The 27,958-nt window shown below is 40.0% G+C and overlaps 2 protein-coding genes across 2 annotated transcripts in view; one reads left to right on the forward strand and one right to left on the reverse strand.

The window, feature by feature from the left end:
* Positions 1 to 2,923: 2,923 nt before the first annotated feature.
* On the reverse strand, positions 2,924 to 3,739 carry LOC140941904 (uncharacterized). Its single transcript, XM_073390907.1, has one exon. It carries the CDS (start codon positions 3,737 to 3,739, stop codon positions 2,924 to 2,926), a length of 816 nt encoding a protein of 271 aa, XP_073247008.1.
* Positions 3,740 to 8,324: 4,585 nt separating this feature from the next.
* The window catches only part of LOC140941905 (uncharacterized), a 126,090-nt gene continuing 106,456 nt past the window's right edge, over positions 8,325 to 27,958 (forward strand). Inside the window, 11 exon segments of the mRNA XM_073390908.1 lie at positions 8,325 to 9,471; positions 14,577 to 14,764; positions 16,269 to 16,406; positions 17,571 to 17,730; positions 18,605 to 18,646; positions 19,176 to 19,282; positions 19,886 to 19,925; positions 20,273 to 22,146; positions 22,828 to 23,145; positions 23,904 to 23,943; positions 26,480 to 27,139. Of these exon segments, the coding sequence (XP_073247009.1) occupies positions 8,727 to 9,471; positions 14,577 to 14,764; positions 16,269 to 16,406; positions 17,571 to 17,730; positions 18,605 to 18,646; positions 19,176 to 19,282; positions 19,886 to 19,925; positions 20,273 to 22,146; positions 22,828 to 23,145; positions 23,904 to 23,943; positions 26,480 to 27,139 (4,312 nt within the window). The 5' untranslated portion in view covers positions 8,325 to 8,726.

Genomic DNA, 27,958 nt, shown 5'->3' on the forward strand with positions numbered 1-27,958 from the left:
TGTCACGGCAGTCCAGTTCATTTTGTTAAATTTTGCCAAGTACTCGCCCTCAATCGCTATGGAACTTAAAGTAAGCAAAGAAATTACATGTAAATGACACAATCAAAGATCCGTGACAAACAAATATGTCTCCTGAGCATTGTTTTTGAAGTTGCAAGCAGCAGGGATCAACTTTGAAAAACTGTTAGGCTGAACAGTTTTCAAAAACCCTAACTTCAATCCGTTTCAATATTCTTCAGTTTTGCCGATCCGTGGCATCTGTTGTTTCTGTTATGTTATTTTAACCTTCCTTTAAAGTTTTAAGCGGTTATTTTTAGGTTTCTCTAAATTTAACGGGCATTTTGTAATTTCCTAATTTGGCTGAATTTCGCCGTGACACGAAAGGACATCGCCTCCACGCAGACGTCCTTTGGGGTTCGTTCGCAAAGGAAGTCTGCAGGGAGGCTAGAAAGGACATGGATACTACAGTTTAGTGTCGCATGTCCACCTAAATGGTAACGAGTTTAAGAAAAGGGACTGAATCATGATTTCAGTTTTTTATATTACGCCATTTCTAGCGTCGCATGTCCGGCAGCACGTATATTTTCTTACAATGGGAATAATGATACCTGCGGCGTGCATTAAAAGCCAGCATTGTCTGACATTCATGGTCATATTTTCCGCCTGGGTTGGCGGACTCACTTCACTCAGCCGGTTTTAGTTTAGCTTATTTGTGTTTTACTCGATTTTACAGTCTACTTATTCTTTTTTTTGAGGGCTTGTCTTAGGGTCTCTTAGCATTCAGCAAAAATAAGAAATAAGTATTTTTTAGCAATGGATTGAATTTCAAAAGTATTTGCGGTCATATAACGATTTCCTAAGGTGCTTGTCTTTCGCATTTTTGCAGCAGCCACAGACGTTCAAATGCAAATAATCTTCAACAGGTGCGTATGCACTGATGACAAAAGTGAATTCGCAAAGGCACGGCATATTATTTTGGTTTATTTTATTACAATTACATTTTACAATGCCGAAAAGAACTAGATGAACAGTAGAACTAGATGACAAATGAGGGAAGGTTAACGAATTACTGTCAGTGCTTTCAACAACTTCTCTTTTCTGCTTTTTAAAATCTGCCACTCCAGTAATGCCAAAAACCAGTTCTGGCTGTTCTCAAAACTGAGTGACTCGTACCATTTATGGATAGACTTAACCGACCGGCTAGTTGGAAAGAAAAAGAAGGCGCTCTTAGCCTGGTTGGGGGGCGATGAAAAAAAAAATCTTTTTTCCAGCGTAGCAGGTAGTAGGCAGCGCACACCATTGGCAACGAGCTCAATTCCTGCAAAGCAGGCTATGAGGACTGTTTTCAATCGATGTGCATTGAAACATTTTGAAGAACAAGTGAAGTACCTCAGCACCAGCGCCTTAACTATATCATATCATCAAATATTTGACCATTAAAAGATACATGTAAATTTGTTTAGCTTTCTTAGAACGCGTGGGGAGGGGAGCCTGCTTACGCGCTTTTGATCATATTTACATGGAAAAGGCGCGTTATAAATTTTTAATTATTATTATTATTATTGTTGCTTAGAAATTTTGTTTTCAGTGTGTTGTATGTATTATACAGAAGAAACACTGGAATCCCCCTGGTTTCTGTTATAGCGTAGCAGGTCGTTTTCGGGGTTTAACCCCCGGGGTTTAACCACCTCCAACTAACACTCCAACTAAGCAGATTTTGTCGGATTTCAGATAATTTACCCAACACTAGTTCATTTGCATTGTTGACGTCAACAAAAGCTGTTTGGGGGGTAGCCAGAATGTTTAAAACAAGGATAATATTTGTAAGTGGTACAGTGCTAATATATTATCAAGTGACATTCATCCTGCCTCTTTCTTAAGATATCGGACTCTTTTCCCGATTTCCATTGAAACAGCAAACTGAGTGAGATAATGAGTAATTAGTATAGGTAATAGCATGATTTGTAGTGATATTTGACAAAAATACCACGAGTGATATTTCAAAATTGTTATACGTAGTGAAATTTGAGACAATTTTGAAATATCACAAGTGGTATTTATGCCAAATATCACGTACAAATCATGCTATTATTTGTTTATACTACTACCCGCAAAAGGTTTGTAATTTTCACTTCTAGGTATTTCAAATTAAGCTGAAATACCAATGCTCTGAGCCAATCAAATTGCAGAAATTTCTCATGTGGTAGTATAAAGAAAAGTAATAAAACGTCGGCAAAATTTTAAAATTTCCAATACAAACAGCCGATAGTTCTGATAAAATCACAAGCTCTGATAAAACATGGCCAAAGAGAAAGATCTTCTTTTACCGTCCTTTCTATTAGTACGAATGACAGTCTCTAAAAAATTAAATTATTCAGCTTCAATGCGTTTACAGAACGAAAGGAATTGCACCTTATTTGGAGAGAAATTTTTTTTTTCAATCTACTTAGGGCCGAGTTGTTTTTGAAAACTAGGTTGCAGAATTAATTATTCGCGTCTTTTTCTATCATTTTCAGTAAAATAGTAATTAATGTGTATACTTTTGTTCTACTAGAAAAATAGCTGCACAGCAACACACCAGCAACGTGCGACTTTTGAGCGTATTTTATGTGTAAAAATCTCAAGTTTCATTTCTAGTACTGAAAATAAAGGAAAGTTTGTGGCAAGTTTACCATAATCCTTCAACTGTTTACGTTACGATGCAAACATGCTTGCTTGCATCGTAATGTTATGTTATTTTTAGTAAGCCTGTAACAAGATTGTATTAATTCTAGATGGTACCGTTTGTTTTTGTAAGAGGTAATTGAAACTTCAGAGGAACAGGGAAACTAGGAAACCGAATATTTCAATGAGCTCGATACGAGCCCTCCGTGAGTGTTTACCTTATCAAATAGGACTAAATAGTGGAAATTTTTTTCCGGTGTTAATTCATGAATAGGGAAATGCCGAGGCATGTAAGGCGGAAAAATAAAGTTTCTTGTTTGTTGATATTACCTGTTTTCCCTCCAAAGGCTTTCGTCTCGCCATTGAATGATCCGTGCTGAAATGCTACTGAAATCCTTCCTCCTCCTCCACCTCCTCCTTTACCACTACCCATGCCACCTGAAGCATACACTCTCCCGTTTCCATCGATTTCAAAGCAGTCTATTGAGACACCACCACCGCTACCGCCTCCATCATTAGAATTCTGCTTGGCGCGTTCTCCATTCGCTTGCAAAGTGCCATCGATTACGAGTTTACGGGCGGAAATTTTAAGAAAACCTCCTCCTTTCCCACTAGTACTGGAGTTACCACCTCCTGAGCTCCCAGGCTGCGTAACTGCAAAGGCGGTACCATATGCTTCAGCCTTGGATGCTGTGAGCGGCGTGTTAGAGGCAGCTCCAGCTCTACCACCGTAACTTCCTCCTGAGCCGCCAAGGTTTCCAGTTACACCTGTGCCAGGATTAGAACTACTGTCCTTGTTGTAGTCAAGGGTTAGAATGGTACCTTCTTGAATATCGAACGTCTGTGTCACATTGAAAAAGTGTTCCGTAGAGCTTGAGGTAGTCTCTAAGAAAACTTCAGTGTTAATCGTCAGACTTGTGTAAGAGTGAATGCCAGGTGTAAATTTACACGGCGAAGTTATTGGACTGCTCCCACAGTGGGGTAACGCTGATTCCCCGAAATAAGACGATTGTAGCAAAATTGCTAGCGCAAGAACGCTTCCCGCCAGTCGTCTGCCTCTAATAATGTAGACCATTGTCGTGCGAAGCTAGACCTGAAAAATGTTTTTAATCGATGCGATTGCATCGAAACATTTTGAAGAACTTGTGAAGTGTCCCAGTATCGATAAAATGATCAGTGTCAGTTTTCCTTGATCCTTGACTTTAACTAAAGTTTGAGAAACTCAAACGTGCCGCATTTCAGCGGGTTAAAGCTGCTACACTTGACTTACTCGAAGTCTAAAGGAAGCCAAATGATTATCCAAGCATATCATTTATTACGTGGGATGTTTTTTTTCTATGATTCCGTGCTTGGATAATTTGCGTGACAACTATTGTGATGATAAAAGACCTTCAGGGAACACTTGACCCCCTTCTGGCACACACGGTTGATTCCACACGTTCAAACGTGTCCCATACATTACCTATACGGGTATGTGCCGCCCAACGGGGTCGTGATTTTGAAGCTCCTGATTTAGAACGGGGTATCCATTTCAAAGGCGTTTTCTAGAACGGGGTATAATATTTCGAATGCATTATTCAAGGACAGATTGCTTTTAAAAATACGGTTCAATGCGTTAACAAGCAAACTGTTGTACTCTTATTGCACCCTAGAACGGAGTATAAGAAATTGGCTTATTTCTAGCACGGGGTATCAGTTTTAGGGCGAATTCTAGAACGGGGTATAAAAAATTGGCTCATTTCTAGAACGGGGTATCAATTGTAGGGGAAATTTTTTTTAGAACGGGGTGCCAATTTGGAGTCCCGGGCGGCACATACCTACCCAAATAATACCTCCCCCCCCCCCCGGGACATATAGCCTATTGTGTCAAAGTAAATAACAGACTAGATAAAAACAATAGGACAATGAGAATACTTCACGTTACAGCAGTACCCAACGGATCCGCTCCTCAGGCTTAGAATGTGCCGGCTGGTAACTAAATAATGGATGAGAAACTCTAGCTGGGAATTTGCCGAAACGTGTTTCTTGCTGTGGTTGACCCTTTGAATTCAGATGCTCGCTGGAAAAAAACATTCCACTTCCGGCGTTACGCAAAGTAAACCATCGATCGGTTCCAGAAATCGAACGTGATTAATTGATGTGTTGACAGTTAATTATGATACGGCCATTTTGTTCTATAATTACTCTGGAGATACAGCAAGAGACGTCCCCAGGAGAGGAGTATTTTCTAAGCATTATATTTACAAAGGGTAAGACAAAACCAACAGTTTCCTTTTTAAAACAATCCGTGTCGTGTTTAGCATAGATACAACTTCCGGATTAGTAGGTCACCCAAAGTCAATTTTCGGAAAATGTCTGTTCGATTTGAGATCTAGAATTTTTGGAGCATTTTTTGTAAAATTTCTTGCTTGCCTACCTCTCCTAGGATTTTCGAACCTCTAAAAATTGGTATAATTGCGGATTTTTTACCCTAAAAAGCTCACCTAGAATTTTCGGGAGCCTTTTTTCTGGATGAAATTTTCGAAAACGTAAGTTTTGATCCCTATAATTTTCGGATCTTTAGACTTTCAGCTAGGAAATCCGAACAGATGAAAAATTTTTAGGGGACAAAAATATCCTATATCTACCGTTTAAATACTAAAATACGTTTAACAGTGCTATTTTTAAGTGGTTTTGAACTATATTCTCGTTGGGTGCCCCTGATCCAGGTTTAACGCGTGAAAAGTTGCACAAGTACAGTGGAACCCCGCCTTACGGCCACCTCGGTAATACGGTCACCTCGTTATTACGGCCACTTTTTCTTTAGCCGTCCGGCAAAACGGCCATACATTTTCTTGTAAAAAAAACCTCTCGCTAATACGGTCACTCGTTAATACGGCCAATTTTTCTGTGGCCCATTGGTCACCGCATTAACGAGGTTCCACTGTACTTAAATCCTGGTACAAAGGTGGAGACCCTGAACAAGGATTTCGGCGCTATATCGCAGACGGACTTAACCAGAAGTTTAGTTCCGTCTGTGGCACAGGCTACAGCAAGCCCTCCGGAAACTCTGGCGTCTTGCCCTGCCACTTTCCCAAACGACCATTTGTAAAAACTTATCCTGTGGGAACAATATAGCGGACCACAGGGAGCCCATACAAACTAATGCTAATTACGCAGGCGCGGATCCACACCGGTTTCCATCGTTTTACGGAAATCGGTCAGATTTTTCTTAAATAGATATATTTTTAATAAATAAAAAACTTTCCAAGTTGCAAGGCTTTATCCAAGGTAAATGGAACTGGCCAATATCCTATCTGAGTGACTCGGAACCCCGAGAAAGGAGACTTTAGGGAGTTAAAATCTAAAACATTTACCGGGGGAGCATGCCCCTGGATCCCCAAGAAGCTTGCGTTTTCGGCGCTCGTTGAGGAAATCGGTCAGCATTTATCCTAGATCCGCGCCTGTTACGAATTTATATGTTCCTTTCAAATTTTTAAATGTACGGAAATTTTGGTAGGGTATGGTCAGCAACACTTACTAGCAATACTTTGAGCGTTCCTGCATTGTAAATTTACCTACGTACATAATTCATGTTGTGAACATTTCTGTAGTAGAGAATAACCAGAATATCTTGTTGTCATAGTCCGGCCTAATTAATAAAGTTGTTTTCATATAGCTTTCTTGTTATATTGTTTTCAAGGCTAAACAGTGACACCTAGAAGTGGTTCCCAGCAGCTTTTTGGAGCATCTCCTTCAGGTACGGATAACCACTGTTTTATTTTGGACTTTGAGTGATAAATGGCGATAAAAAACTTACAAAGGAGTAGAAGTAAGCTGCTCCAGCAAGTTTAGAGGTACTCCCTGACCAATACCTCAGTAACATTTCAACAAGAATCTGTATTTCTATTCTCTCTCTTTGCCCTTAATGCTAGATTATTAGTTGACTATAGAGTTAGAGTGCTGGCTGTCTAGAATATAACCATAGCGGATAGTAGCCTGACATTCGCGCTTAAAATCACCTCCACGCATGCTTGCTAATGACGGCAGGCAATCAAACCCGAGCAGTTGCTAGAAAGTTAAGCTAGCATGTCGAAGTCACATCGGTAATATAAACAGCTTCATTTACGTTCTAGAAGGACACTTGAATTGATTGGATGTTTTTGTTAATTCGAATGTCTCGAAAAACATCGGGAATCGTCACACATTACATGGGATAAGTTTACGGGGTAACCGGTCATTTCGCCGCGGTTACTTAGCCCGCTATCTTCGAGTCATTTAGCGCGATACAAATGTGATATTCTATAAGCCATCAACCAAAACGAGCACGCTTCAAATATAACATTCCGCGTTCTAGAATAGGGGGTTGAGTAATCGGGACGAAATGACTTGGTGGCGAGATGACCGGTAACCGTTTACGGTCTTTACTTTGATTCAACAACTTTTTAGACTCACTTCAGCATTGGCTGGTTCTGGGAAATATTCAGGCATTATTAATCGCAGGATGGCATGGAGTGCTCCATCATTAGGTGTATACCGTAAACTGTGTCTTATAAGCCCTTGGCCTATACACCTTCGTAAGGGGTTTTAGCAGAGCTTTTTAAACGGAGGGGCTTATATCCGAGGGGGCTTTACGACCGAACTCTGCTTCGAAACAAGCTATGGCAGTGCTGATCAAAATATGTTTTGCATTAACTGGTGTTAATATTTAGGCTTCAAAACATCATAATAAATGAAATAAATTTCAATGCAAGCTAGAGGGAGGCTTATATTTCTTTGGGTGCTTGCAATCGGATATATTCGTGTTTTGTTGTTTACGGTTAGATAGGTCTATAACGGGGGGGCTAATGAGTGTGTATGGATGGCGTGGGTTGAGGGGGGTGCTTATAAGCGGCAGTTTACGGTACGCGAGCTTGAGCACAAGATTTGCAGAAGATGCAATGACCCGGGGGGGCGTACTTCTTTCTAAGAGGCTAATGGGGACGTGCCGCTGAATGGAGTCGCATTTTCACGACAGGATTGACTATAATGGGGTTGCATTTTCAATAGAGTTACTAGAATGGGGTTGCACATTTTCGGATTTTTGGGGTAAGACAGTTCTTTGTATTCACGGTTAGCAAACGTACCAGAATGTTTGTACTGAAGATGACAAGTAAAGTGTTCTTCATTCAATCTAAAAAATGGGTCAATTCACAAAAGTAGAAAGTGACTAAGTTGGGATCGCGAAAATTACATATTTGCCCAAAAGTGACTAAGATGGGGTCTATAATTGGCCACAGAATAAATTATAATGGGTTAGGGGCTCTGAGAGGCCAGCGGCACATACCCAGCAAAAATTAAATAAGTAAATAACGTTTATCTTCCTCTCCGTTGTTATGTACTCATAAACTTCATAAGAGGCATTTGAGCATTTCTGCGATGAGATAGCGTATTTACTGCGGTTAGGATGAGCAGTTCAGGTAAAGATGCGAAGTACGTAAGTTTAGTACACTATGAAAACCTTATGGTGCATGTGATTGGTACATTTACTGGGTCCCGAATCCACCACAAACCTCCCCCACCAAACATTCCCTCTTGATCCGCCACTGATATTTCACTGATATTGATAATAGGGAAAAAGTTTACATATATACATTATACAATATATTGGATTTATTTAAAGAAGGACAGCGAAATCAAAGTTCGTTGTTGGAGACATTAGCTTTAAACTAAGAGGAGCTGGTGTTTGATCTGACAGACCTAGGGCTTCTTCCCACTGTATCAATTTACTATACTTTGCAAATTATAGCTTTGTCGATTTAAATCGAAAATTTTGATAACAGAAACCAGGGGGATTCCACTGTTTCTTCTGTATATTACATACAACACACTGAAAACAAAATTTCTAAGCAATCCCCCCTCCCCACGCGTTCTAAGAAAGCTAAACAAATTTACATGTATCTTTTAATGGTCAAATATTTGATGAGATGATATAGTTAAAGCGCTGGTGCTGAGGTACTTCACTTGTTCTCCAAAATGTTTCAATGCACATCGATTGAAAACAGTCCTCATAGCCTGTTTTGCAGGAATTGAGCTCGTTGCCAATGGTGTGCGTTATTGGAGGCAATCAACTTGCGCGGAGCGTTCTTACGCTAGCAGTTTTGCTACAATTGTCTTATTTTGGACAATCAGCGTTACCCTCCTGTGGGAGCAGTCCAATAACTTCGCCGTGTAAATTTGCTCCGGGTGTTCACTCCTACAAAAGCCTGACCATAAACACTGAAGTTTTCCTAGAGACTACCTCAAGCTCTACGCAGCATTTCTTCAATGTATCGCAGACGTTCGATATTCAAGAAGGTACCATTCTAACCCTTGATTACAACAAGGACAGTAGTTCTAATCCTGGCACAGGTGTAACTGGAAACCCTGGCAGCTCTGGAGGAAGTTATGGTGGTAGAGCTGGAGCTGCTTCTAACACGCCGCTCAGAGCATCCCAGGCTGAAGCATATGGTACCGCCTTTGCAGTCGTGCAGCCTGGAAGCTCAGGAGGGGGTAGCTCCAGTACTCGTGGGAAAGGAGGTGGTTTTCTCAAAATCAACGCCCGTAAACTTATAATCGATGGCATAGTGCTAGCGAATGGGGAACGCGCCAAGCAGAATTCTAATGATGGAGGCGGTAGCGGTGGTGGTGTCTCAATAGACTGCTTTGAAATCGATGGAAACGGACGAGTGGAGGCATCAGGGGGCATGGGTAGTGGTAAAGGAGGAGGTGGTGGAGGAGGAAGGATTTCAGTAACATTTCAGCACGGATCATTCAATGGTGAGGCAAAAGCATATGGAGGAAAAACAGGTAACATACAGAAGGGATCCTTTTCCACCTTTTTCCATCTTTTACAACCTGGCATATTTCCTTTGTGTGTACGTGTGTGTGTCTGTTTTTTTATAAATATGTCGGTAAGTTCCGCTATTACCATTACCCCTATCACGTACGGTTTGTATTGAGCTTAATGAAATATTCGCCTCCCGAGGCTTACATCGTGTAATTTATACTACTCCGTGAAATTACTTGATAAGCAAACAAGTTACACCATTTAATATTAATAATCTTTTCTTTCTCACTACATAACAATTGGAGGATAATAGAAACTTTTCAAACTTACTTTTTTAATTAACCTGAAGCATTAGTTTTTCACTTTTAAAATGCATGCAACACACCCATTTCACAATGTTGTCCGTCTGTTCTTTACTTCTAGCACTTCATCTTGTAGAGTGAAAACGTAGTATAGTGACTTGCGCATTTTAATTCCGTTACTGTTGTCCCAAACAACTCGAATGTGATGAAAAAGTCACCTCTGAGTTATACACGATTCTTTCTTCTGTACAGTTGTAAAATAATGTAACTAAACTAAAGATATTACTACTTAAAGTTGGTTTATTTGTGATGATAAAAATGAGGTGAAAGTTACGGAAAAAATTAGGAATATCTTGGCCAGACTGTCAACCAGTTTTTCGTTGCGGACAAGCAAGAGATCATTGGAGAGAGGTTTCTAAAATTTAGCAAACTCATAGAGCATCTCGCCCAAAGACCTCCTTGTAATCAGTTGCAATCAGCGCAGCAGTCTGGTCTCATATCGCATAAGGATTCCCGACCGCAAAATATCCATGAGATGCACTGAAATGGCAATTACTTGTAAACGTTATGAAAATGCTCTTGTGAATCTTGGCTGGTCTGACAACCAGGGCAACCACACTGGTTCACCGCGGCTAAGCGACTCATCAGAAACCTTTCTTATATTTAGCAAACTTGCTGAGCACCTATGGCAACGTCCTGTTTTTAATCAGCAAGTCATCTCGCCTGATATCACAAAAGGATTCCCGCCCCACAAAATATTCACGAGGTACATTGTAATGACAGAAAAGGAAAGATGAACCTCAGGAAAAACTGTCAAACGAGAACAATCTATCCTTTGGTCAAAGCAAGTGATTCATATTCCTATTCTTACCTGGAAAATCATTGATTGTTTGCTTAGTATTAATTGATTTTGAATAACGACTCCATAACAGGTTTATTTATTGGCTTCGTCTCCTGTTTCTACGGAAATGGAACAATATTATCAGCTATTATACGTTAAAAGGTCCTGTCTCTTTTATGTTTTAAGAAGTTTAGGTTTAAAGGTACCCGTTACTTTTTCCTTTAAAATGAATATATGGAGCTAAACCCTGACTAAAAGAGTGAACTACTGTGAATGCCAGAAAAAAATTGTTAGTAACCATTGAATGAGTGGTCACTCTGATTGACTGAAAACTCGCCTCTCTTAGCAGATATTTCCCAAAAGCCTGTACTTCTTTGAATGTTACAAAGATTTGACCAAATATTTGATTTTTTAACACGAAACGTAATAAATTATGAAATGAAATGGCGGCGTCCCTTGATATTCTTCAACCCACACTGTCAAGCCTGTTCCAAGATAAAATTGGCGACAATATCAGTTGAGACACTTTACCTTAACGGACCCTTCTCACGATTTGTCAACTTTAAAAGAGAAAAAATGATAATCTTTTGCTTCCTCATCTCCCCCAAGCAAACTTGTGCCTCTATTTGAGATACCTGTAACACTTCGACTTTGAATGGAGAGGAGGGGGAGGGGGAGGGGTGCAGGTTGTTCTGTTCTCCAAAGTATCCTTTTTAAAGGCAGTATCTTAAGAATGAATGTATTCCCATTTCAGAATAAGCCTAATCGAACGCGCCCTAAGAAAAAGCGAAAATGTATCACAGTGTCATTGTGTGCTAGACGTGAATCACTTCCTTTTTAATTTCTTTTCGATGATATCTGTAATGAAACAGACCACAAGTTTGCAGAACCATTTTCGCCTAGAACAGTTCGTCATAGACATCTAAAAATGAAAGGCTCTTTAATACTCCTGTGTATTGAACAGATGAGTGAACAGATCAGTTTTAGAATTCCTCAATTGGTAACGGTGACACTTAAATAGTTTTTATGATATGTATAACATGACTATTTTAACGTACTGTTTTTGATATTTTCCGTCTTCTATTTTTTGTGATATGTTGTATGTTGACAAAGCTTATATATTGTACTATTTCTTGTCAATGGCACGTATTCGGTCGTGTAGACTACAAACTGTATGTTCTCGTACTAAAGAGTTTATCTGTCGGTAGCTGTTTCTGGCTAACTCTTATCAATATTTGATGAGTTGATATGGGTAGAGATCTAATCCTGCGATACCTCCTTAACTTGTACGACTTTAAAATGTTTCAATGCTGTCCCATCGATTGACAGCACACCCAGTTGGGTAATGTAGTCTGGCTATTCCGAACAATCCAGCTCTTAGTCTGGTGGAGAAAACGTAGTCGCACGGGCATGTCATTCTGTAGCTGTGTCTAAAACAACTTACATAAAATGAATGAAATTTCTTCAAATTATACGCGAATTTTTTTCTTTCCGTGCGGCTGTCATAATCAAGGCAACACTAAGATATGTTGCTGCTCAAGGTATTTCTAGTGATAAAAAGGATTGTGTCCTTGCAAAAACTGTCAAAACGTGGAAGAATTCTTCCTTAGGTCAGATTAAGTGATTCTCACTCATAATAGCTTGAGGAAAAAGTTTTTGCCTGTAAATCACATCATTTATTAATCGTGGATGTTGACTGGGTTTAAAGATGCCGACGTTTTATTTTTTTCCAATGATGTATTGGCTTTTATTCCTGTTTCAACGGAAAGAGATCGATATCCTTTAAAAAGAAGCCAGGGATTAAGTATACCACATTAGTACATTATCCTTGAGATTGAGCCTAAGATCAAGTTACCGCGATAGCCTTCTTTAAATAGCAATAATGGTTTCCAATTGGCCAACATTAATCACACTATTTTAGCCCCCTTGAGACCATTATGAGTTTTGGATATAGGCCTTCGTAGTATTCACATTTTAATCGTGACTGCTTAAGTCTGGTTGAGCCGAAAGAAATATTCCACATTCCGACTTTGGTTAGCCTCCCACGCAGGCGTTTTTAGGGGAGCTCGTTTTTCATCCCTCCCCACAAACGCCTGCTCAACCGGAAACAACATTCCTTTCCCATTGTTTTATTTGCGTGGTAAGTGACCAATAAACAGTTGTGCAATAAAGTGTTGACAGGCTAAACGCGACTAAAACGTGACCCTACAGTTACCGTTTTCCTTCTTTTCTTTCCTTCGTTAAGGTTATGAAGTGCATGGAGTATTTTAAAATTTGATTAAATCTCATTTTTGCCGCTCTGAATCTAACATTTATTGGAGGTTAGAAAGTTTTTCCAGTGTTTCATGCAGATCGAGTAATTATCGGATTACCTTACCTCAAGGTCAACTTTCCAGAATTTGTAAAGTAGCATGTGATTGGCTACGCATGGGAAAGGAATGTTCTATTCGGTTGAGCAGGCGTTTGTGGGTAGGGATGAAAAACGAGCTCCCCTAAAAACGCCTGCGTGGGAGGCTATACTTTGGTCTGAGTGAAGGAAATGAATTGATTACTTTTAAAAATCATGATTCCAGATATAATATCCTCGTTGTTAACACCATCCTCTGCGCTAAACGTTTTACTGGATATTATCATTGTTAACACCATTCACTCTGCAAATATTTTTTGTAAATAAAATATAAACCGTTTGTATGATGTGTACTCTACCAGCGATAGCTAAGCCCAAAAAACGTGGACCAGGCTGCGAGATGGCTGCGGTTGTCTTTTACCGTGCTCCAATAGACGGTCTGGGACTGCGCAAACTAAAAAAAAATTAAAAAAACACACACTACATTGATCAAAAGCGATTGTTTATAAAATATTTATAAAATATTTATATACAACTTGTTCAAAGCTAGCCCCATGCGCCACAAGCATCCTTTTTTTAAACAATTTGATAAAACGGACTAATTCCAAAGTTATCTCTGCCACGGTTTGCCAGGAAGTTGGAGAAACACAGTTAACGCTCAAAAGCCTTTTTAAAATCTTTACACTGAAAAGAAAGAAAAAACGACGAGTCTGAGAAGGTAAACTTGACAAGCTCAGCACCAGTGTTCAGTACCAAAATCCCGTTTGCTGACTCCAATTGACGACCCCAAATTATTTGCGAGGATTTAAAAAAAAATGTAATTTGTTGACCCAGGCAGCACTTAGGAGTTCACGAGAACTCGTTGAAACGTGTCCGTAAGTTCCAGATCGAATTTGGAAGTGCTGGTTTTTGAAGAGAGGGGAAAACCGGAGTACCCGAAACCTCTCGGAGCAAGGGAGAGAACCAACAACAATGGCTTCGACGCCGGGATTTGAACCCGGGCCACACTGGTGGGAGGCGAGTGCTCTCACCACTGCGACACCCTTGCTTCCCTTAAACTTAACTAAAACTAAAATGATAATCAGCTTCATAGTTCAGTTCGAATTCCTGAAGCGTGTGACTTCTTCAATCTACCTATTTTTTTCATGTGACTTCTTTTTAATCTACCTACCAACTAACAGAAAAATATAAAGGTCGATATGACCTGCATGAGACTCACAGAGGAGCAGGAGTGCATAATTGCTTATTTTATGTTTTTTTCGCGAGCGGGCAAAACGAAGCGAACCCTGTTTACTGATTTGTTACCTGAGCGGGCAGAATGGCCCATCTTGCCCGCACAGGTTTTTTGTGTTTCTTCCCGTAAGAAAACTATATTTTTGGCAACAGCATAAGTTTCGTCTTTAACTGTGATGACCTCCTTTGCATGCACTTCATCATCATGTGAAACTCATATTTTGATCATTTGAAAAATATTTTATCAACCAGGCTTGTTTGGCCAAGATAGCTGAATATTGACCTTGTGCGAATAAAAGAACTTGGCCAGTATCAATATGACGAACTTCGAAACCTCTTTATTTGTAGACACATTTGCGACTCGAAAGTCACGGTACTATTGTATATTCTTTTCTTCGTCAGAGAATGAAGTGAGCGCCCGTGTTGTAAGTGGGAATCAACTGACAGCTTCTTCTACAAGAAGTGTACGCAGTTCCTCTTGGCCTTATCGCACAACTTATTACTATCCATCCTATGCACGATTGAGATATACAGGGGGGACGGGTGGGTGGATACCCGCAACTAACAATGTGGAATCTGAGTACCTGGAGGTGAGTTTATGTTTCATTACTTCTTAGTCATTTTTTACCCAACTAGGCGAATCTGAAGATTATTTTCAATTGGCTTACATCATGATTATTTTTAACAATTCATTATGAAATTTATCATTAGTTTACATGAGGGACCATCCCTGAGATGTGGTCATCAACAATGTGGCTTTTGCTGAAATACAGTCTTCGATCTACTTCTAACTCTGTTACATTTTGATATATATTCAGTCTTTGAAGGAAAAAAGAAAACAAACGAAAAACAACAACAGAATATTAAGCATTTTACCAATTAATTTGCTCCGGTCAAAACGGTACACAAAAGACAAAAAGAGTAGTTTTAGGTCGCCTACCGGTTTTGGAAAATCAGTAGTCTTCACCTTGCTTGTTTCTATTTTGTTCTATACTATTAGAAATTTATCGGTGTATATTTTTAACCTTATATCCAGAGAAACTCCTACAGTTTCGCTTGACAATTTACTTGTGTCGTCTACTCTATACTGTTAAGTTCATAAAAAAACAAACTTTGTTGAAGTTTATATGCAAACAAACATTGCTGAAATAAATATAGCTCAAAAATGGGGTAAAAGATTGGTTTTGTGCTTTCAAATAGCATGACCTTGCCCCTTTAAAAAGGGTTTTTGCCTTCACAAAAGCAAAGCTTATTACAGCTCACCATCGATAAAAAACAGTTCTATTAGCGAGGGAACTTTCGATATGCGAATCTGTCGATTAGACATGAAAAGGGTGTTCCCATTTAAGGGTGCCTAATTTTAGAAACAATAAAAGCAGGTCTTTTCCGAGGGACAAAGAAAACTATTATTAACAATAAGGTTTCACTCAAAGCGAGGTTCAACTGTGTTCTTTAACCATTGAGAGTTTGATAAGAGTCAAGAGTCAAAGGAATTCTTTTCCAAAACTTTAAGGTGGTTTAATGAATATCATAAAGAGAACGTACAACTTTCGAATAAGCAAATTTTATTTAACACGTTCGATGACTCCCTTCCAATGCAAATGTCAATTTTAACTCAACGCAAACTTCGTCTGTTGGTTTTACTGCAAAAGAAATACTTGTATACTTGCAAGAACATTGTAACGAAACCTAAATTAGAGGAATTTTTACGTAAGCTTTTTGAACAATATCGCCTTGAAAATTGTGGAAAACGATATTGAATATGTGTGGCAACTGACAGGTTTTTTTTTCTTTTTTCTTTTCCGATACTTTTTATTTTTATTGTAATTTGTTTTGTTACTTACTGACATATTTATTTACTTATTTATTCTTTTACTTTCTGCTGTGTATTAATGTTGTTAATTTGTTGTCAATAATAAATAAAAAAGAATTAAAAAAAGAATTAAAAAAAAAAAATAAGCGGGTCTTTTCCCAGGGACAAAGAAAACTGTCATTAACAGTAATGTTTCCCTCAAAGCGGGGTTCAACTGTGTTCTTTAACCATTGAGAGTTTGATAAGTGATTGTTCAACTTGTTTGACATGTTTTTGTCTAGGCGAGGCTATCGAGCGCGATTTACATTACCGACGTGGCTACTCAAGGACGTTATGGTGGATCAGAGTTCACCAAGACATACTCATTAAAGTATCTCGACCCTTACATTGCTTCACAGGAGACTTGGAAAGATGTGAAAGTAAGTCAAGGCCAGGGGGGCGGGGGGGGGGGGGGGGGGGGGGAGGCAGACCTACATTCTAGTACACAAAGAATTTCGGATCAATTGCTGCTCCTATACCGTAAAATTCCGATTATAAGCCCTGGCCTTATACAACTTCGTGAGGGGTGTTTGGGAGGGCTTCTAAACGGGGAGGCCTGTATTCGGGGCGGGGGGGGGGGGGGAGACTAAAAAAAGGGTATCGAAAAAAGCTACATAGCAGTGCTGGTCAAAATCAATCTCACCTCCAAAGCCAGGGAAAAGCGCCCTAGGGACGAGGTTGGATCAAAATTTCTTTTTGAACAAATCAAATTCACTTCAATACAAGCTAGAGGGGGGCTTATATTCGGGAGGGGGGTTATAACCGGATGTATGTTTTTGTTTGCAGGTAGATGGGCCTATAAATGGGGTGGGCTTATAAGTGGGAGGTGCTTATAATCGGAAGTTTACGGTATCCATAAAAGCAACTAAATCCTCTAAATATTATCTGTGGCTTCTGCTAGAAGCTGGTGAAGAGTAAATCGTAGCCTCTTTTACATGAACGGGAGATTTTTAAATTGAGCTCCCGTCAAGCCGACTCAGTTTCTCGTTCAGACGAAAAGCATTACTTCAGGAAGCTTTAGAAACAACTGTGTGCAACATCCAGATTACAAAAAAGAAATCAAGGTTTCCAAGGTTGGCCTATCAGTGTGACATTTTTTCTTGAATGGGGGGAGGAGTGGGTCAGTTGCAGTTCAATGTAATGCACATATAGGGACACAAATAAAACTGCTAAGGGAAGGGTAATGGGACTAATTCGACCATAAGAGAAAGTGCAGTAAAATGCAATGCCTGACACGTGCTTGCGTCATTGAACTATATTACGACATCGAGTTAAAATATATTAAATTAATATCACTAATCAAAACTGACATTGATGATGCTAGAACGTTCTACACTTGTTTAAACAGATGATTGTTGATGGCGTTGTCTGTAGATTAGAAGTAAATGTACCATAATACGTGAATTTTGTGTCTCTTCTTTTCCGTTGCATTGCCGCACAAAAGTTTACGTACACTTCAGTCCTTCTGTATCCTTACAGCCTCTAAAAATGAAATATATCACTCATTTCTCAATGATGATTGCCTCCCTTTTACACTTTTTCAGGAGAATGGTGAAGTTAAAACGTTTATTGGTAACAAGGATGTCAATACAGTAAGGAAGAATTCTCTTCCGTCTGTAATATACACGAGAGCTATACGCTTTTACCCGAAGTCTTACAACGACAGCATCGCACTCAGAGTGGAGCTATATGGCTATCCTACAGGTAAAGTATGTTGATTTGTAGTTTGAAGAAGATCATTGCAGTTATAGACGCAACTTTTGCAGTTGCGAAAAGGAACTACCATACTGCGATGATCTTAAGTTAATTTGTTGTAGGTTGATAATTGAAGGCCATACAATAGCATGGACCTATATAATTCTCCTAAATCGCCCACGTCTTTGCCATTCCCTTTTCGGTTGTTGTGTGTACGCCAGGGCGTGTAAGCCGGTGTTGAGTTTTCCCTTTATGAGACTAGGGTGTGTACTTTAGGCAGTTAAAAATTAACTCTTCTCTTCAAGGAGCACTAATAAACAGGACTCCGAGGACTGAACAAAAATCCTAATTATTACATGAAAAATGTAAGTTGTACTACTACCCTACACTTATAACATTTTAAAAACTTCTGTAGAATTCGTCCTCTCACATGATCATATAGAAAGACAATCACATCCGGGCGGGTTTTTCGCGTAAATTGAGGAATCGTCTCATTGTCACTCTAGTGGTGGATGGAAACAACATATAAGGTTGAAACGTTCCATGCCATATTACTCATGATCCCATGTGTTACGCTCCTGATGCGTTTTATTTCCCCGTTCTGTCAAAACAAATCGAATCAAGGTAGTCATGATCAGGCTCAATTAAAGACAGAGAATTTTTACAAATCATTCTTGTTTTAAAAACATCTTGTAGTTTCCAGTAGGAACGTTGGTACCTTCTAATGGTCGTACTTGGCAACAGTTTCCAGTTGCCGGCTTCAAGCAAAGTCAGCGGCTGCATATATTGGTGATCACTTTGCATGTTTAGAATGACAAAAATAAAAAGCAAAACGCAGTAGAGTATCGAAAGAAGAGTTACAATAATTTTCTTTTGTTTGCAGCTCTTCCCAGCCAGCCTGCTTGCAATTATGTACTCCCACAAGGTATGCTTGTCGTAGGTCCATCAATAGAAAGAGCATGTTCGGATAATGTAGGAGATTTGTTTTGTTTTTGCTTTGTAAACATCTCACACATTGGAAAGACCTCGAGCTTAACCTATCACAAGAGCAGTCGATCATCAAAGATACCATAAGAAAACTGTTTAATTAGGTCTTGATCTACTTGGATAAATAATTAATGATGTCGGTTGTCTAAGTGCATTTGAATACCATTTAAAAAAGGAAAGTTTTTGGCGAAATTTCGCTGACGAAATCTTCAGTCAAAAAAACTTTAATTGAAAGCTTTTAAACCTTTACAACACGAGAAGTCTCCACACTGTTGTCCGAATATTTTCTGTGTTGCTAATGAGGAGAATTGTTCTCAAAAATACTCAGGGCATTTTGTCTTTGATCATTTGCGTTAATTTCATGACCTTTAAGTTTCAGTTTTATCTGATTAAGTACACACGTGGTAAAGAGAAATATGATGTTTGACGCTCACATAATTTACCCCGTTTATATTTTTTATCGACAGATGGTAATCCAGAGCCGGGGGGCCCTGGGACAGTGTATTTTGATGGCTACAAAAGAGGTTTGAGGCATCGAGTGCTGAGTGTTGACAATCAAGGAAGAAGGGCAAGGGTAGGTAGTCCAATAAAGAAAATGATAGTATTTATCACTTAATCAAACTTTAGGATAGTGCGTTCGATTCATTTTCTTTCCGTCCAGTCATTTAAAAGTACTCAAACGCCTGCCACGCAGGCTAGGCTTGCAAAATTGGTTTAGATTGAAATCAATGCAAACATACTTTTTAAATCCTCTCAGTTTCCGTGTCCTGGCTGTTCACTTTCGCTTTTGTATGACCATGCTTCCGTTCATGTCAACAAGGTTTTTTCGTTCTTGAAAAAAAAAACCCTCTCTGTATTTTTTGATCAATCTCGAGAGTGTTTGGTAGGTAAAGTTCGAATTATTGAATGAGAATGTACATGTACCCCCCCCCCCCCTTCCCATTCTGTTTATACATCAGCGCGCGTCTTGTGTTTCAGTACAACTTACCCGAAAAGAGAACATTTCTTTGAGTTTTTCTGCGGTAAAGAAGTCTGCATGGAAAGCTTCAGTTTTGACCATAAGCGAAGCGTCGGGAAAAAGGTTTCTGATGTTGTATTTGCGTCCTATCAGTATCTTTATTTCAATACCTTGTAACTCGAATCCATGATCGCATTACCATTCTCGCATCTTTTCCAGATTAACAGTTCTTCAGGTGTTGACGTTTTTCGACAAACAGGTAACGTTAAGTAAACATTGTAGAGTTTTGCCATTAATATGCTCAATGAGAGGGATAGGCAACCAATAGCCAAAGAGAATAGTCCCCTCTCTCATAGACAGTTAAATCGGCACTAACTGGACAGAGAAGGGTTGATCTGTACTCCTTCTAGGTCGTTATATTCAATGGTCCCTATATGTAGTGTTGCTGCTTGTGTATTAGAGTTAAAGGCATTGTTTGGGTCCCTTTTTTTGTCATGGAGCCACAGTGGCGTCCCTCGTTTGGTAGCTACTAATCATTAATCGCCAGAAATATACTTTTGCAGACAAAGATTTAGCAGCAAACATGAGTTTTTTCCTCGTTTGCAGGAGCAGCAGCATGGATCCTAGTTACGAATAGCCACAAACTAGAGAAAATAGAGATATCAGGAGGCGCACAGCTCGTGATCGCAGGCTCAGCTAAAACCCTGACCGTTGACAAAATAACGGATGACAATACCGGTAATCTGCACCTTCTTCCCTCCGTGAAGCTCCAGGTGAACAGTCTTCTGTCGCCTTGCGGGCGGATCTTTCACGGCGCTGAACTCATCTTGCCAGGTATGAAGCCCAGTGTTGCTCTGGAACGCAATGTTGATATTTTTGGAACGCTTAGTATCCTTGGAGCACCGACTGTCTTTATTGGAGCACAGAAGGGCGTGGTAACAATGCATCCGGGTGCAAGTCCTAGTAACCTAGAGTTTGGAGAACTCATTATCGCTTCATCGGGTCATCTCCGTTTGCTTAACTATGACACGCATTCCCCGGAGTCCTGTCGTTGGGTTGTATCTATTTCAGGCTCTAGATTCATTCTGAGCGACAATTCTAAGATGGATGTCAATTGCCCATTAAATTTAACTGGTGATCACATGAATATCGGACGTAACGCTGTTTTGAATATTAAAGGTAACAGCTCAGTTTCTTTTGTCTACATGAATAACGTCTTCATCACTGGAACATTTAACCCGGGAATTCTCTCCCTATCATACGGTTGGAAGAGCTTGAGAATTGAAAGATACGGGCACTTGAGATTTTTTCCGCACGGTGATGTACGACTTGATACATTTTATACAAACGGAAATGTGCAAATAGAAGGAGCCGTGTATATTAGAGGAAGAGACCCAGCTGTCACCAGGACCATTGAAGTTGATCAGTATGGAAAAGTAGAGTTTGATTTAGCACTTAGTTCCAAATCGTCGGTCTTTGTGCAGAGTCATTCACGGGAATACGGCCCTCATGGAAAACATTCTTTAAATGGAACCTCACTTGTTCACGCCGATATTGTTGTAGTCAGTGGTATATGGCTGGCGAAGAAACTACGAATTGACCCAGGTTGGAAAGAACTCACCGTAAAACCAGGGGGCACTTTCCACTTTGACCCTGTCGGCATTTATAACCTTGACATGTTTCACCTGGCCGGAAATGTCGAGTCCTTGAATTCGCTTGAAATGGCAGGCTTGTCGCAAGAGAGAATACTTCAATGTAGATTCAGTGGTGTTGTACTAATCGAATCAGAAGATCTGACCACAATCCGTTGCCAGTCCGTTGTTATATCAGGAACTCTGCGCATAGGGAATTTGTCAATAGGTTCTCTGTGGGATAGCCTTCAGGTAAACGGCAGCAATGGGAAGTTCTTCTTTGAGACTTCAGAGCAGCTAAACATCAATCACACGAGGGTCAGTGGCTTGATGCAGACAGGGTCGGCAGTCGGTCCCAGTGTTCCTATGACAGGTGAATCAGTTACCATAGAAACTTCAGGAACAATCAGCATCAACTATCAAGGCTATCCCTCAACGATTGTTGACGGAGCGATCAATTCCACTTTCTATGTGACAAACGTTCAAGTCGATGGATTATTTAGACTCGGTTCGCTCTATCTCGTTTCCGACAACTTCCGTGTAGGATCACTGGGGCGAGTGACCGTGAATGGAGGAGGAGCACTCGGGGGAATGGGACCAGGAGCCGGATCTCCGCAGAGCAGTGGAGGCTCTGGGGCTAGCTATGGTGGAAGAGGTGGGCGTGGGGCTTACACACGTTCCCTGATACAGAGTTATGGTGACATTTTTTCACCAGGCGAGTGGGGAAGCGGCGGTGGTAATGGCAGTGGAAGTACAGGCGGGGGACGCGGTGGAGGACGAATTTTCCTCGACGTTAGCAAAAGACTTCGTGTTGATGGAACCATTCAGATGGATGGACTCTCTGGACAGGTAACTTAGTGCTCTTTTTTATTTTAGGATACCCGCGCGTTTTAAAATTATACTGATGAGCTGTTAGAGACTACAAAAGGAAATCTTTGACACCGTTGTTCATACTTCTCCAGTGCATGGGGAGGGAATTTTCAACTGCAGTGAAATCTGCAAACGACTGCCACATCTGCGGTCTCTACCGAGGTTCCTGTACATGTCCGTTCAATAACGCTTCATTTTAACATTTTGGTTCGCAATTTCGTATGTAATTGCTTGATCGAATTAGGTTTTTTAACTCAACCTTTAAGCGTAGCGGTGGTATGACAGTTAAAATGAACGAAGTTCAGCGTACACTCAGGTGGTAGTGTATAGTAGTGTATAGTGTCCGAGGTTAGTGCCCTTCATCGCAAAAGAGTCGATTTCTAAAAGAGAAATGTTTCATGTCTAATAAGGGAATCAAATAAATCGACGCATGCTTTTAAAGGAAAGATGATACAAATTCTTCAAGTTAATATTTAGTTACAACAATTCAGTGAAGTTTACAAATGTCCGCTGAAGGGAAAAGAAGTTATTAAGTCATGAAAATCATTATTAGGCCAAAGCACACCTAAGTCAGTGTTCTAATTTCTCAAGGAGTTCAAAGCTTGAATACTAAAATGTTGTACCTCTGTCTCATCCTTTGTACTTTCACGTTAATATCAGACCTATGGTAGCGGAGGTGGTAGTGGAGGTTCCTTGTGGGCAACCTGCCAGCAATTTACTGGAAGAGGAAAAATTCAAGCTAAAGGGGGAAACGGGTACACTAATGGGGGCGGTGGAGCTGGAGGAAGGATCACAGTCTATTACATCACGGGTGGTTTTCATAGCGACCATGCAGACGCCAGTGGTGGACAAGCGGGATCCGGAAGTAAGCCTGGTTTACGCGTTGAACCAGGAGGCCCTGGTGTCATTTATCTGGATGGAAAATCCCCTGAAGTCAAAAATCTACGAATCGACAACAAAGGGCTTAAACCACTACTGGTAAGTTCCAAGTAAATCAGGCCCCATTTGTTCAAAAGTTGGATAGTTCTATTTACCGGGTAAATCGCTATCCGGTGGATAAGTATTAGAAAACCAAGTGCGTTAACCACTGAATAGTGATTTATCTGACGGATACCACTATCCACCTTTTGAACAACTGAGGCCTGCGTCACTGCGTATTACGATTCTCAAGCTGCTTTTAGAGTCATTTTGAACTTTAAGAAGCTCTCAACCAATCAGAGTAGAGTAGGGATTCGAGCATGACGGTAGTTGAGTTCAAGGAGTACCAAGCATTGAGTTAGACAGTTTGAAGAACCTTGGAAATGTGGAATAATGAGCCTCTATCCAGATAATAAACTGACATGTTGGATAATGCGGTTGTTTTGGAACATGGCAGCGAATTTGTCAAGTAGAAAAATCCAAACGTAGGCTGAGAATGACGCGTTGTGACTCAGTGATAGTCAATCGACGCTTCGGTAGTTGGATTGTGGCCAAATTTTCATTGGTGTTTTGGTACCCCGTGTGCGTCAGTAACTTATACTTAGTTTACAAATCTAGAATCTTTACTTGGGGTCTTGCTGTCACCACCTAATATCCTTTGATTGCTGACTTTTTTGTATGGCAGTGTGTCATTGCTTAAACTGAGGTTAAAAAATTGCATCAAGTTTGAAATTAAGTACGTACAATAGTATCTCTGATATTTGGCGGAAAGAATTTAACACATACTTATTGTATTTTTTTGTTTCGTTGTTTTGTAGACTTCACCTGATGGAAATTACAAGCGTATAATAGATTCAGGTTTGTGTTTATATCCTGGTTTTCCTCAGCGGTGCTAGGGTAAGTGCAACGAAGCACAAGAATCAAAATTTTTCGTTTTAGTCTTGTACTTGTGCTCGTTACTGCGTTTGAAAGCCTGACGCAGCACAAGCTTATGGTGATCTATCATAACTGGCCAATAAAATCACCAGTGCCAGCTCAATCGTGTAAGAGAGAATAAACTTACTTTTAACTCGCCGCCGCGTACGTTCAATAATAATAATATATAGATTTAGCCAGGGCTAAAAGCGAAGCTCCAATTTTAATAAATTTATAATTTAAATCAAACAATAAACTTTTAATCCACAAATCATTTAACTTAAGGGCACATTCATGTGACTTTTGAGGGAAAGGCCAAGTTATTTTAGAGTGAAACATCTTACATCGAATTGATAACCTTATATGTACACCCAAAAAATAGCAAACATCTTCGATCACATTCAAGATCACAGTAGATTAGGCCTCGAAAACAAATTCTTGGAAAACAAATCACGCCAAATTTTTTTGCGTTCGACAGGTTTACTTTACAAATTCTTGCCAACAAATCTGGGGGTGTTTAAACCAACCTTTTATAATTTTTATACACCACATTTGAGGTGAAACAGTACTATTTATCATACAGAGCTCGGACAGAATGCGGTATTTCACAATTTTTCAAGACAAATTGCACTCAGTCAATATTCAGGACGAGCCAAACCGTTCAAAAATTTCAGAAAATTTCCAAAATCACCCCTACGGCCAGCTGGTTCTCGTTTCTATAGTGCGAGCTGTCAGTGTGGTCGAGTGTTTGAATGAACTTTAACAGAGTTACGCTTCAACATAATAGCGAATTTATTATTATTTGTTTTGTTATTTAATGGTTTCAGTTATAACGATGTGTAATCTTATAAAGCGTTCGATACGCGCGACATTTTTGAGTACTCCTGCAAGCGATGGTCATGAACGATGAAAACAAACGGCACGGACAAGCGATTGAAATTGCAAGAGAGACTACTAACAATCAAAAAAAGAGATATAATTCCATGAAACATTTACAGAGACAACAATTTTCATTCACGAAGACAAGTATTAAAGTGTCTCCAAAAATCCTGAGTCTTTAAGCGTAAAGCTTGAGTTTATGTCTTAGCCGGCTTCCCAGCGCGGTGTTTACTGTTTTCGAGGGTGACGTGAAGGTGAACTCCTCGAAGCAAGAAAATCGCTCAAAGTTTTCTTTCTACAGCCAAATTTATAACTAAATATCCTTCGGAACGTTTTCTTTCTAGTTGTGGTGAGCAAATACATCTGAAGGCTTTTTAAAGTTCTGTAAGCTTATATCAAACCTGATACTAGGTCAGATCATTGACTCAAATCCTGCAAACGTGCATAAACTTGCCGCATAAACTGTCAGCGTGAATTGTGCAAGACTTCATGAAACACGAACATCAAATACAATAATTACCTAGGCTTACCATTCGAGATTCAGTTCCTGAAAGCTATCAAGGGAGGCCACAGTTGCTTGAGACTTTTAAACCCTCTTACGCATTAAGCAAGGTGAAAAACGAAAACGATGCCATCCGAAATCGAATTACCGAATTTTGACAAGCGACGCATTTCTCAACCAAAACCCAGTAAACAAACCAGCCATGAATAACAAGACTCTTGATAGCAGCTGTATTTCATTTTGTACCTCCAGAGGAAAAAGACAGTTAAAAACATCACAAGTTGACACAAAACTCTGTCAGCTTCAGCTGTCAAAGTAAACTACTTTCAAGATGCTGCATAATTTTTCCGCATAAACTCACCTGTCAAATTTTGACCAATCAGAGTATAAAGATTGGACGTAGAGCGTGACCAACGCGTGACCATGGTAAGATAAGGTCTTCCCCGCCGGTACTTTGAAAAAAACTGGATGAATTTTCGCTTCCGAGGTCAGTTTGAAATCAAAATCCTAATAGTGCAAACTCAACATATTTGATATGAATCCTTGGAAAAAATAAACTTGAGCCTGCGGTCATTTGAAACTGGTAATTTGTCAGCGGATAACTTTAAAAAAATACTCGACCTCGATGGGTCGACACTTGAGCCCGCGGTACGGTCAGGTGATACTTGTCAGCGGATGCCCTGTTTTAATAGCTGTCAATTCATCACAACATTGATGATTAGTTTTCTCTTGGGCTCCCAAACTAGCTAAAAGTGTGAGAGTAAACATTGGTTTTCCTGTGGTGCGGACGGACGGCGGTCGGTCGGTCGGTGTACGGTCACGTGATTACCAAATTTTCTGGGATGGCTAGATTTACTTAGCAATGGGGCTCCGCCCACGTGCGCGCGAGGAGCCCCGCTCAAAAAACAACGAAATGACAAAATTATCTTTGGGCTTGCACTTATGCTTGTGTCGACAGTCGTTTTCACTTGAAAAAGGACTCTTTTGTAGGTCCAGGCATAGTTATCGCTGTTCATGTTTTGAATAAATAATTACTTAAGTTATTTGCTATGTAAAAGAAAAGGTGCATTTCAAATTGAACTATTTTTCCTCCAACAGGAGCTATAGCTTATCTCAACCCTCCTACGAACAATTTCACTTACAATTTTACGCTGATTGAGGTTTATGGTGGAGGTCATCTAGTTTTCCCGCGCGCTGGAACTGTAGTGAGAGTTGATACCATATATGGAGATGACACCGGCCACATACATGTGCCACCAGCCAACACACTAAACATGACGGGAACGTCGGAATACAGACGAATCAACGTCACGTGGGCGCCGTTGGTATACGAAGGTGCAACGTTTGTTTTACCAAACGGAACTGTTGAATTTCGTGGAGCTGAGAGCTTGAGTTATCCTAATATAAAACGAAGTTCGTTTCTAAAATTCTGGGGCATCGTGTTAGGTTTTAAAGCTCATCTTATGGTAGGCTATGGTGCAACAATTTCCTTTGAAACGTCTTGTCCGCGTAACTTGAACTTTGTTGGAATAACAGTGCAAAAAACCAGTCGACTTATTTTGAACAGCATGGCAGGAAATGAGTCTGATGGCTGGACTGTGGAAATTAAAAAAGATCATGGACCGATTTACCGCGACGGCGTGGTGACGATAGAGGGTGATGGTTTGTTCGAAGCTCGATCGTTAAAAATCAAATCTCTGTCACTTACTGTTGATCAGCGGGGAAAGCTGGCTCTCGATGGGAAAGGATACGAAGCTGGTAAGACTGTAGAAAAATAACCATTAGCGTAGGCTAAGAGGGATACTCATTCGGTAAATGAGCCAGTCATTACCTCGATCATTCTTTCGTCTATCTCCTCATTTTATTAAAAATCAATGCTTTCCTTCCCTTTTTTTCCACTTAGTTAGTCAATCAAGCAGCTTGTTTGACTAACTCACTGACTGACTGACTGTCAGCTAATTGGTCACTGACTCTTTCATTTGTTCTGTAACTTAGTCGGCAGCCATTTATTCGGCATGTTTGCTTATCATACACTAGCAATCGTCACATTATTGAACAGTTAGTCAGACAGAGGGGGAATAAACAGTCGAACAGACAATGTGTTAGCCAGTTAGTCTGGTTAGGCCAAGGCTTAAAACTGGCCAAATGACCTTAATTTATCACAAAAATGTTTCCATTGCAACCAATCACGTGAATACTTATGCCTTAACTTCCGGTTTTGTTCCTTTAGCATTTCTGCACACTAGGAAAAATCGTCTCTACTTAAATGTTTTGGCAATATTTTTTGTCGTAGGGAAGGCTTCTTCTCAAGTCTAATTGGAATTGAGGTCATTCCAGGCAACAACAAGGTTTTACTGTTATTGCGTGACAAAAAACTTTCACATTTTTGTCACGTGACCTGACATGCATGTCAATTGGTATCGTGTAGAATGTCGAGTCGTGAAACCATTCGTAAGTCATTTTGCGTTTTAAGTTGTCTAAAGTTAGTGTGCGCTTAACCTCGGTCACTTGACTCATTTCGGACATGCCCTTGTCAGAGGGTCTGAGTAGGGGTACCTCGATAACAGTAAACACATT

Source organism: Porites lutea, chromosome 6 (genome assembly GCF_958299795.1).
Source record: "Porites lutea chromosome 6, jaPorLute2.1, whole genome shotgun sequence".
Taxonomy (NCBI): Eukaryota; Metazoa; Cnidaria; class Anthozoa; order Scleractinia; family Poritidae; genus Porites; species Porites lutea.

Bases quoted from the DNA above. Each gene is read 5' to 3' on its own strand.
- LOC140941904 (XM_073390907.1), bottom strand. From the start codon at position 3,739: ATGGTCTACATTATTAGAGGCAGACGACTGGCGGGAAGCGTTCTTGCG.